The sequence below is a fragment of the Alligator sinensis genome, unplaced genomic scaffold, assembly GCF_000455745.1.
Source record: "Alligator sinensis unplaced genomic scaffold, ASM45574v1 scaffold1452_1, whole genome shotgun sequence".
Taxonomy (NCBI): domain Eukaryota; kingdom Metazoa; phylum Chordata; order Crocodylia; family Alligatoridae; genus Alligator; species Alligator sinensis.
This window is the reverse complement of record NW_005842994.1, coordinates 49,156-61,332: the sequence shown is the minus strand read 5'-3', so window position 1 is coordinate 61,332 and position 12,177 is coordinate 49,156. Positions and strand designations below refer to the sequence as shown.

The 12,177-nt window shown below is 47.2% G+C and overlaps 1 protein-coding gene across 1 annotated transcript in view; it reads right to left on the bottom strand.

The window, feature by feature from the left end:
• SEMA5B (semaphorin 5B) overlaps positions 1 to 12,177 on the bottom strand; it is a gene marked incomplete at its 5' end in the record, with an annotated part of 98,285 nt that overhangs the window by 59,973 nt on the left and 26,135 nt on the right. Inside the window, 3 exon segments of the mRNA XM_006036643.2 lie at positions 3,297 to 3,504; positions 6,424 to 6,631; positions 11,711 to 11,846. Coding sequence (XP_006036705.1) covers positions 3,297 to 3,504; positions 6,424 to 6,631; positions 11,711 to 11,846 — 552 coding nt within the window.

Below are 12,177 nucleotides of genomic sequence, written 5' to 3'. Positions count from 1 at the left end.
GGATAAGGTGCCTTATTTAGGAGACATGAGCTCAAGCTCCCAGACAGCCCAGTTCTGAATGGGGATATGGTTGTGCAAGCTGGGCGGATGAGGTGCTAACTGCCCAAAGCTGAGCAGATGAGAAGCTAACTGCACACAGCTGGACAGATGGGATGCTAACTGCTCAAAGCTGGGCAGATGAGGTGCTAACTGCCCAAAGGTGGGCAGATGAGACACTAACTGCCCAAAGATGGGCAGATGAGGTGCAAACTGCCCAAAGCTGGGCGGATGAGGTGCTAGCTGCCCAAAGGTGGGCAGATGAGGCGCTAAATGCCCAAAGCTGAGCAGATGAGATGTTAACTGCCCAAAGCTGGACAGATGAGATGCTAACTGCCCAAAACTGGGCAGATGAAATGCTAACTGCCCAAAGGTGGGCAGATGAGGCGCTAACTGCCCAAAGGTGGGCAGATGAGGTGCTAGCTGCCCAAAGCTGGGCGGATGAGGTGCTAGCTGCCCAAAGCGGGGCAGATGAGGTGCTAGCTGCCCAAAGCGGGGCAGATGAGGTGCTAGCTGCCCAAAGGTGGGCAGATGAGGCGCTAACTACCCAAAGGTGGGCAGATGAGGTGCTAGCTGCCCAAAGCTGGGCGGATGAGGTGCCAGCTGCCCAAAGGTGGGTGGATGAGGTGCTAGCTGCCCAAAGCTGAGCAGATGAGATGCTAACTGCCCAAAGGTGGGCAGATGAGATGCTAACTGCCCAAAGGTGGGCAGATGAGGTGCTAACCACATCGCTCCATTGTGCACCACCAGTAACATGACTGGCGTACCTCTCACAGGCTAACCGAATGGGCCATCTAGACCTCTTTTCCTGACCTTGTCATATTTTGGTACAGCTCCGTTCAGCCTTTCACAGGTACTTCTGCTTAGCTCAGTCAACTTGACAACCGCAGTGTACTTTCAAGTACCTAGTGCTAGGGTACAACTAATCAACAAGGAATGGATTTTGAACCTCCAGCCCCCAGAAAGAGCTCAGGGGTGCCACATTTTACTGAAGAGGCATCTGCAAAGTTTTGTTTGGAGAAAAATTAAAACCTTCCCCAGGAAGAGGGGCACCAGCCAGACATGTAAGCTAGAGATGAACTTGCACGGTGAAGCAAAACCATGTTTGGCGGGGATCGTAACAGCATGCTCATCTGAATTCTACTCTGAATTGTTGCAGAACAGTAAAGTATTTAATTGGGAAGACTGTGCTGCCCCTAGTTTCATGAGAGCCAGGGACTCCCACGAACCCACTCCCACAACATTACCTCGCCCCCCAGACCTTCAGCACAATGGAGCGGGGAACTATTTATTTCTCAGGCAGTTGTGAGGACTTCAGCATTGACCTTCATAGGGTTGTGCTGTGCACCATCCCTTGAAATGGCACACATTCACATTTTAAAAATGACCAGCAAGTTTAATTTGGGAATCATTTTCATGATGGGACACACTGTGAAAAGGAAATCTCTTGTGTTCTGTCTCCTTTAATCTCAGCTGCTAAGGCTTGAGGATAGGGTGACATTTTTCAATGCTGGTTCCCTTTCTCTGACTAAATCCTTCTGTAGCAAACTCGGTACGAGGAGCTAAGCCTTTATGCATTCACAACTTCTGAGTCAAAATTGCAGCAACTAAAGATTTCTTTTTTCCCCGAAAGGGATAATTATACTGCAGAGGCTGGGGCAAAATAGCAAGAGGGGGAAGCATCTTTAAAACAAGCCAGTGGATCACTTTAACCCCATTAGAAATAAAATAATTGTGACATTTACCATCGAAGGTTTCTTAGGAGTGGGACCAGGGAGGTTTTGCAAGAGGCCATGAAAGAGGTAGCTACTTGAGGGAGTGCTAATGAACCGCTTCCCTTTTTTCCAAGTATCAAGGACATCTATTTCTGGTTTTGTGACAAGCCATCCTGGAGTTTCTAGGACAGTCCTGAATTTAAGGGCTGTGTCAGTGTCCCTGAGGACTTCCTGAAATGCAACGCTTGTCCCAAATTTAAAAACCTGGCCCTTGATCAGCACCAAGCAGTACCCTGTTGTATATGCAAAGAGGACACAGCACAACGCTGTAGGGTGCAGTAGGAATGCAGACACGCTGCTTCCAGGTTGGGGGACAGACACAGGCTACCCCCTGACCTGCGTCCTCGTGGGGCTGCATCTGGGGGAGAGGATTAGTGCCAGTTCAGCCATGCACTAGGGCGGTTACCCCGGCTGGAAGAAGTGGTGTAAACGACTTCCTTCTGGTTCCAGAGGTCGGTGCAGTGTCCCAGGTCTACGGTCCAGGTTTTGCCCCCTGAAAGTTGGTTGGTTGACTTTCATATGAGGCTTTCAATCATGTAAGGTAGCAGCACAGAGGTAACAATGAAGAGGGAAGGGAAGCTTCAAAGCAAAAAAATTAATCCCCACAGCTGGACCCCTTCACACGCAGGCTAAAGATGTAGGACACAGATCCCTCGAGCCTGTGTCTCGGCCACCTGATATCCCACAGCTTTACCTGCTGAAAATGGGGACAGGCCACTTCAACAAAGAAATCTTTTGTACTCAGCTCTGGGTGCATTTGGGCTTTGCAACCAGGAGTGAAAACTGAAAGAAAGCTTTTTTTTCCCTCCCCTCCCTTTCAAAAAGTGCAGTTGAAACGTGGGTGTAGGTTGTAGCCGTGTTGGTCTAAGGACATAAGCAGACAAGGTCCTTTGGGTGAATCTGATCTCTTTTATTAGACCAACTTACATTTTTTTCCAACCATGTAAGTTGGTCTAATAAAAGTTATCAGATGCACCCAAAGAACAGTTGAAACATAGCGCCCTTCCAGGTGCAGGTGAAATGAGTTACTGGCTTTTAAAAACAGTAAAAAGTTGCCGTCCAACTCTGCTCTGTGCTGTGAAAGTTTGGGAGGCAATCGTTTAAAAGCCAGGACCAGAAATGCAGAGCGCTGTGGCTTTCCAGAGAGCGACCAACAAAATGCAGGGAGTTGATCAAATCCACCCCAAAACGTCAAGGTAAAAAAAAAAAGCAACAGAAAGCAAATGGTAGATATTCTTCCTCCGTAAACATGTGATTCGTTTCTGATGAGGCCTAATTGATATTACCAAAAACAATACAGCTCATTCCCATTGCTGCTGGCACCACGAGCCTATCTGTCAGGATATACGCTCCCACGAAAACCTTGCATGCGTCTCCTGATGATGAAAAAAAAGCCTTCTAAAATGAATCAGACTAGAATATGTTTCCCCGGTGCTTTTCTTTTTAAGCCGGAGTGGAATATATCAGAGCCATAAATTTGCTTACCCTTCTGTTCTGTACATTGAACACCTCTCCAGAGGAATTTTTAGCACTCCATTATTTAAACCCACAAACAGTGACCTGTCACTGTGCAGGATTTGGAGGCTCTTGATTGGTTCCTGTTGACCGGCGGGAAGAATTTGCATTTCCTCTAAATAACAACTCCTCAGGCTCCGATTAGTGGTAGAAAGTGCCTTCAAAATGGTGCCGTACTCTAAGGGAACAAGAAGCAAGACACAGGTAAATCTCAGAGATATTGGCTCAATTTTGCATCTGGCACGAACACTAGCGATTAGCAGCATCACATTACACAGCAGCTTTCAGGCTAGCCTTCTACTGCTCTTCAAACGTGTTTGTACCCACAAATTGCCTTAGCTTGCAGGGTCAATTCTCATTCATGTGTTCAGGTGTCCTTAGCTCAACTGGTTATGGATCAATTCAAGCTGGAAACTAGAAAAAAGTTTCTAACTAGCAGAGGCGTAAGGTTGTGTGGCAGCCTTCCAACTGTTTTTAGGGCAAAACTATTACTTTGTTTTAAGTGGAGCTAGGAGTGTCTACATGAGATGCTTTAGTGCGCAGCAGACTAATCTACTGGACAGTAAAGCATGACTGTCTACATGCGCGCATCGTTTGCTGTGCAGTAATTTAGGCTAACGTGCAGTTAGCTAGTACTTGTAAATACAGGTGTTAGATTAACTGTGCAGGAGTTACTGCGCAGTAACACTCGTGTAGATGCTGACCAGCATGAACAATGCATGCCCCCAGAGGCTGGGGGGGCACAGCAAGCTCCTGCAGGCGGTGGCAGCGGTGGTGGGGACGTGGCGGCAGCGAGCTCCCGCAAGCGGCCACAGCAGTGTTGGCGGTGCGGGTGGGCCGAGCGGGGAGCTCCCGCAGGCGGCCACAGCAGTGTCAGTGGGTGGGAGAGGGGGCAAGCACCGACCAGTGGTCAGCGACCACCCACAGATGCCACCGGCAGCGGCAGCCAGCAGCGATTGGGGACTGCCCACCAACACCACTGGTGGTGTCGGTGGCGAGGTGGGGTGGTGGCCAGTGGCGACTTCCCGAAGACACCGCCGGCAGTGTCTCTGGTGTTTTTTGCAGGAGGTGCAACACCAATCTCAGGCATCACCAATGCTAACCAGGAGTAAATTTGCTCCCGGTCATCCTAGGCAGCAGGAAGTCACAGGGGACAGAGAGCTCTGTGCCCATGGTCCTGGCACTGCTCAGCTCCCAGTTCCCCCCAGAAGCTGGGAGCTGATCATCACTGGGACTGGGGAGTTCTCTGCACCTGGTCCTGGCTCCCAGCACTGAGCTGGTAGCTCTGGAGGGTGCGCGGGAGCTGGGAACCCAGCCCCTGCCTGGCCCCCTGAGCAGCTCTGCATGGTGCGGAGCTGCCTATTCCAGGGGCCGAGTGAGGGCTGGGAACCAAGCACCCGCCCGTCTCCCAGAACAGCTCTGCACAGCAATAGCAGGAGAACACACTCAGTGTCCAAGGGGTCCCCTTTCAGTCATACGTTCCTATTACTTTATGGAGTAGATAAGTCCTTTTTCTTTGCCAACACAAATAGCAAACAGTGCTCCTGGCTGGACAGCTCAGCTGTCACGGCAAAGACTGAATAGGCTCGAAATCTAAGGGCGTGACTATATGTGCGCTTTAATGCGCACTAGCCTATTTTAATGCACATTAAAGCATCACCAACAAAAAAACAGTGCTTTTTAGCTAATGCACATTAAAATAGGTTAATGCACATTTTTCTAGTACCTCACAACGGAGGTACTCAATTTAATGCGCATTACCTAAAGCACATTAATTGAACATGTAGATGCACCCTAACTGATCGTTCCCAAGCTACAAGTGGTCTTTCTGGTTGGGAGATTATCTAGATAGAGTGCAATGGCAATGAGTGATGTGTGTGTCAAAGCATGTGTATATTAGCACTATCCGTGTTGTTGATTTATTCAGTTGATGGACTAGTGGTCCTATAGAGGATATGCACGAAAAACATCCCAAAAGTAAGCCACAATGATGTCCCCACAGATGGTGAGAGGCAAAAAACAGATGGAATTCAAGTCCCGGCCTTCGCTCCTGCCATTGTAACTGGGGCACCTCACTTAAGGAATCAACGTGTTGAATTGGCAGAAGAACATCATATTTCATCCTAATTACAGTTTTCTCATCACGATCATTTCCATGCAGGCTTAAAACAGTGGGAATGTTACTAAAATACATCAAAGATGAGCACTTTCAAAGTAAGTGGTGGTAACAGTGAGATAAATTATGACACAATCCTGGAAGATGGTAACACAAGACTGAGACAACGACTCTGCATTCAGATGTTAGATTAAACTAACACTTACAGAGGCAATTTATCTTATTTTAAAGTCAATGCTCTTGCAATAGAGGACAGCAACATGATACCCATGAGGCTGGCCATCTGCTCTGATTAATCAAACTATTTAATTTAACTTTCATCATAAGTGTAAATATGGGTTAAGACAGCCATTTGTAATACGGTGTCCTTCTCTTGTGTCTTACATCCAAGGTTCTTGTGCTTTCCAGTAGAGGCAGACCACTGAATTGCTGTGTGGTCTTAAAGAAAGGTCTGCCTCAGTTTGCCCACCTGTAACGAGGAGAATATAATGCATGCAAATTCATGGAAGCACCCTAAGGTCATATGATAAATGGTGCCTAGAATAAGGCACAGTATCGCTATTACAAATACTTGTGCCTCGCAGCAACCCTGGCAGGAAGTGCCATTGCTGCTGCTATAGAGACAGGTACGCGGTAGCAGACAGACAATTTAGTCTGCACAAGCCCACCCTGATTCAGCAATCAAGGGCAAGCCCTTTGACCTTTCCCACGGCCATTATAACTAATCAGACGGAAAGCACATGTTACCAAAGGAACGAGATCATCTTTTGCTTTTTTACAAATCCTGGATTTACGGCTTCTTTCCTATGGATCTTATCTCAAGTCCTCTATCCTGTTTGGATCTATTTCTTACTCAGGCAACTAACTCCATGGACTTTTGACCGGGTGGGCACTGAATACAACCCGAGCAGTGACCTCAGAGTCAGGCTATTAGGTCTGTGAACAAGCAAAAAGAACTCCCATAAGCAATAATACTCTTACCTGTCCCAATATACATCACGTGGTAGAGAGTATCCTTCCCCTGAACAATATCGACCACCAATTTGGAAAACCGAATGCTGTCCTGAGTCACGTACGGATCTACAGTCATGGGCTGAACCACGTCGTTCATCAGGAACAAGCGCTGGGCATCCTGGAGGATCCTTTCAGTTAGGTTCTCATTAGGGCTGTCGTCCTTCAACGTCCCGCACTAAACATGGAAGACAGGAATTCAACCAGCTGCGTTTTTTTATCCCGTCCAAATGGCCCTAGACCAAATCCTGGATCCCTTCGCTATGAAAAAAATACCTGTTGACTACTCTGGGAGGCATGACTGAGTAAGGCCTTTCGTGTTCAGCCCTCCATTATACTAACTGGGTGCGTCTACCTGATCCATGTGCTTTAATGCACATTAGGCTACTTTAATGCACAGTAAAGCGTAAAAAAAAAACCCATGCTCTTTAGCTATTGTGCATTAAAGTAGGCTAATGCACATGTTTCTAGTACCTCACAACAGCGGTACAAGATTTAATGTGTATTACCTAAAGCACATTAATAAACGTGTAGACACGCCCATTGCCTGTACTACAGCTAGGTTTGGTCTTCATGGTTTATCCCATAAAGATACTTCTCCACACTGGTCCATTGGTCAGGGATGTTGTATTTGATGGCTGAGTGACACCAACATGCTTGTACATCTATAGATTGGCCACGGGGATTACAAATTAGCTGTAATCCTAATAAATAAAAAACTAGAATGGGCAAAGACATTTGGAGGAGATAAGAAACCCCTGAACTGCTACTCCTTTTGGAGTTCCCCCTAGATAACCCCTCTCACCTCGAGTGCTGTATGAACCTGAATTGCAACCCCCCCAAAAATGCGCTCTTGTCTGAAAACAATGAGCTCCCCACCTCACCTTCCCCATTCAAATTCCCTTCCCAACAGGTTCCTCTGATTTAAGTCATCCTTCGGAAGGAAGCTGGCCTGTAACTTGCCTGCAGCCCCGACATCTTCACAGGTAGGAGCTAGGTAGAGTGAATCTGCCCCTTCAAATGAGATCTTTGCTACTAATGTCAGTGGCACCTTCAGTCCTCCCAGTTCACTTCCCATGGCCATCCAGCCTCCTTAGGTGGAGGAAGGGGAATCGCTGTCTTTGCTCCTTTTAACTGTTCTGAGTACCTCGTTAGGAGGCCTGAGTCACCGCAGAATTTACCTTGTATCTTTACTTTAATGTCTAGCACTTAATATTTTCAAAGCACAGTAGAAGACTGTACTGCTGCTTTAGACAATGACAGGTTTGCCACTAATGTCAGTGGGACCAGGGTTGGACCTTCAGTCCTCATACCATGGAGAAGACAAGAAGGTTTCCATTAACGCCCTATGCAAGATGAGGAGCCCAAGCCAACCCTACAGGAATTACGGGCAAGCTCATACTTAGTGCTCACTCTCAAACCCGATCCACTGGACTGCACTGCCTCTGTTATCTGGTGACCATGAACTACTGGACGTTACAGCAGAAAAAAAACACACTAGGGTTTCTCATGAGGACCATCTTATTTGGATTAATCTACATGTTACTGCACAGTAAGAGAGGGGGTGAATTTACTGACTCCCAATCTGGTTGCCCTTAATGGGAACTAAGGGCAGCACTTTGTGGCCCAAGCTATTCCCCAAGGCATGCTGCACAGACCGAGTCTCAGTGTGCACTACCAACACTCCTGCTGGGGCAGTTAGCCAACAGGAGCTAGCATAACGGCATACCACAAAGAGGTTTAACACAATTGCTGGTGAAACCTTCCTTTGGAAAGGAAAGCGCCAGTTGGGTGAATCTCTGCAGGCAACCTGCTGCTACCTTTTTTAGGCCAAGATGGTGCAACTTCACTCAACTCAACGGGGCTGTGCTGATTTAGACCAGCCAAGGAACCGGCCCTCTGGTTAGCATCTTTGGCATCTTTCCAAATACATCACATCTACTGTAGAGATCAGAAGTTTTTTGACATGCCCTTGCAAAGGAGTTTTAAACCAGAAAAGGTCCTTTGGATTTCATTAGTGCCTAATCCTAGCTCTAAAGCATTTCTGATCTCTTGCTTTTTTCCCTTCTCCTCCCCACTGTCTTTCTGGACATAACCTTGTGTCGTGCTTCGGGCATGCCGGTTCTCCCCTAGTGCTCCCTTTTCCTTTACCGCCCCATGTTGCAGAAGGAATCCGGGTGCCTGGGGTGTCACTGTTTGTATCATGTTCTATTCTTGTCGAGTTGGAGATAATCCTTTTGGTCTTTTGGCAGCCCTTGTGCTGACACAGCATCCCTCTGGGTTTGCTTTATTTTTTGTTCTAATTTCCTGATTATCTGCACTGTCCTGATACTCAGTATCCTTCAGTACTTCTCCTTCCTCGGGGTGGGGGAGAAGGGGACCCTGTTTCTGGCATCCTTCCCTCATCTTCCTTTGTGAACGCCAAGCCTAAGAATTAATTTAATTTTTTTGCAATATCTGCCTCTCCTGTCACTAAATTACCCTTGTCATCTCCTAAAGGCCCTTCACTGACCTCTTGTTCCTTGTGTACTTGAAAAATGTCCTAATCTCTTTTTGCAATCTTCCCTTCGCCTGCCACAGACTTTCCTTTCCCTTTCTTATTTCTTGCTTCTGTTAACTGTCTCATCTTGGTCCTGCAATCTCTCCACTCTCCCATTATATCTGATATCTTTCACTGGATATAAATCTTTTCCAGATTCATTTGTGCACCCCCACCCTATTCATCTAGGGCTCAGCCCAGCCAGGTCCTGAGTGCTCTGAACTCTCCTTTAAATGAGAGACTGAGAGTGTTTGCTACGACCAGATCTCCAGCTGGGCTTTCTTTTCCAAGTGCACCCAGTCCAGGGGTGGCCAAAATGTAGCCAGTCAAGGTGGAGTAATGCACGTTGGGACCCACAGTCTGCATGGATTGCACCTCTGCATTACAGACTCGCGGACTGGGAACTAGATTGACCAAATCTGGAAGGAGGCCCACTGGGCCCCTGGGAGTCCAGCTGGCTGGAGCTGCTCACGGATGGCCAGAATCAGCCAAGTTCTCCCCGCAGCGAGGTCCTGCGCTGTGCTGACTCTGAATCTGGATGGAAGGTGGTTGCAATCTGTTCCATATTTTTGCAAATTGGCTCTAAGTCTCAGGATGCTGGAATACTGCCAACACACAGATTTTAAGGCCAAAAGGGAGTATTATGATCATCTAAACCGGCCTCCTGTGGAACTCACAAACCAAAGAATTTCACCAGTAATTCCTGCAGCTAGCCCATATCTTCCAGCTGGACAAAAGCAGTGGTCTCCAGCCCGTGGTTACCAGGCAACATTTTTGCCCACGAGATGCTCTGATGTTGCCTGCAGCCGGGGGAAATTAAATATGTGAAGCTGAGGTTGACAGGAAGAGCAAAGTATGATGCTGTCTGCAGCATGCTACTTGCTTGATATTGCTGTTTCTGGGCAGTGAAAGCTGGGGACCACTCAGATACAGGATCTCTCATAAAAAGACAACCAATCTTGATCAAAGGACTAGATCTGGAAGTCCTTTGTGGAACATACAGATGTGCTCCCATCAGATCCGTGTTCCTACCTATGGTAGCAATGAGCACACGGGAATTCCTGCGCTGTCAGACCTGTAGCCCATCCAGCCCATCATAATCTCCAGTAGGTAACAGTCCTAGTGGCTTCAGTGAATGACGGATGAAACCCTGCACTAGGAAATGTTGGAATGACTCTTTCGTGGACCCTCTCCTCTTCTCTCTCTTAATTAGAGGGCAGCTTATGGCCTGCAGCAGTCCTTCCACACTTGGTCCATTTTTAAATCTTTCTTATGACAAACATTAGCTATTCTCATTATCCATATAAACATTCAGGCTAGGGACAGGCATTACACATAAACTGGTTTTAGCGATCACAAACTGGTTTATACTTGTAACAGAACAGATGTTCACTGCACACAAGCCAGTTCGAAAATGGCAGTTTGAGATAAACCTGGTTGAATGTAGTATCAGACTTCAGGGATTTGGGTCAAACTGGCGTATGCAGTGTCTGTCCCAGACCCCTTCCTGGTTTAAGTTACATCAGCATCCTCCCGCATCCCAGATGCATTGCAACGGTGGGCGGGGGCTCTATTCTCTGCTCCAGCCCCGCAGGGCTGGCCCCTCTCCCCCTGCTCCCTGGCTCCCTCTCTCCCGTGTCTGCCTGGCTTCCTCCTGCTCCCCCTTCCCCCCCGCCATCACTCCCTGCTCAAGCAGGGATTCATTCCCCCATCCCCTCTGCCTTACACAGACACCTATCAGCACTAGCTAGCAGACCACATGCTGGCTACGGTCCGTGATGTGGGAGACAGGACAAAGGCAGACAGGACAGTGTCGGCTTAGGGATTTTTGGAGCTAATCAACAGGTGGCTGGTAATGTTCCTCCGTTCCTTCCTTGGAAAAAAATTGTTTAAGAAGAGCTTGAACTAATGAGAGAAGCTTTGCTTTGTTTGATGGGGTGATAAATGCTAACAAGTCCCTATGTAACTCCCTGCTGTGTAACTCAATGCTCTGTTATCAACAGCGAGGTGGGGGGGGAACCCCTCCCTAATTAGAGCGTCCTGCGGGGCTGGCCATCCCCTCCCCCCCCTCCATCAGCACTGTGGAAGGGAAGGGAGGGCTGCTCTAACCCGAGCCACTGCAGGCATGTGCTTGTATTCCTTCAGTCCAGAGGGGATGTCTATGAGGTTACAAACCGGTTTAGCTTAGCCAGCTTAGACTAACCTGTGAAGACTGAATCAATTCAGCCTCAGGCTTTTGAATGTCTGTCCCTAGCCTCAATCTTGCCTTGAAACCTGAGTAATCTATGGCCTCAGTATAACAATTGTGGCAATGCACTGCACAGACTAAATGTGTGGTGGAAAAGCAGGTACCTTTAACAGCTGAGAAATCAGACCTACAAATATTTTTTCCTCGTTCTTTTACCGGAACTAGAATCTTCCATAAATGTCACTATTTCCCCCTCTTGTTCATGCTGCTGAAATATTTTGGTAAATCTTGAACATTTAAAAAAAGCACATGCAAAAATAATTAAGTATTCTGATGTATATAAAATCACCTTATTGCCCTCACCCACAACCAAGTTTTCCACTATGCCTTCCACAGTGGAGTTCAACAAATGGTACTCGGCTCATGTTTCTACTAGACTCACGGGCTCCATAAAAGTCAACCCAGTACAACAACCGCATTAAAGAAAAACGTAAAAGGGTCTGAAGCAAATTCAAGTGCTGCAAGAATACCTGAAAATTAGGGGTGGGGTTTATAGTTGGCAGCCACGCTGATCTTGGATTCTCCTGGTATCTGAAAGGGCCATTGAATGCCTGAGTAATGGCACTCAGATTGAAGGCACACACTGCTGAGGCAGCTATACTGTTTCTAGAAAGCAGGGGGGGGAAAATCAATTTAATCATTAGAACATTGACATTTTCATCATAACAGACATCAAACGGCACTCAAATAAAATACATGTAAATTGCTAGGTAGAAGTATAGTGATACAGATCTCAGGGGTGGGAGGTGGGGAAGGGAACCTATACGGATTACTCGACAATTGGGAGAACACATTTTAAACTCAGTTTTAAAACGTCTGTGATTTAAGAGCCGTGGCAGCAATTCTGACGTGGAAGGTGAGTACAATTTAATTTGCATGGATTATGTGTGTCTGATTTTATGTTTATATTTTTATTTATTTTACATCCCATCAATCC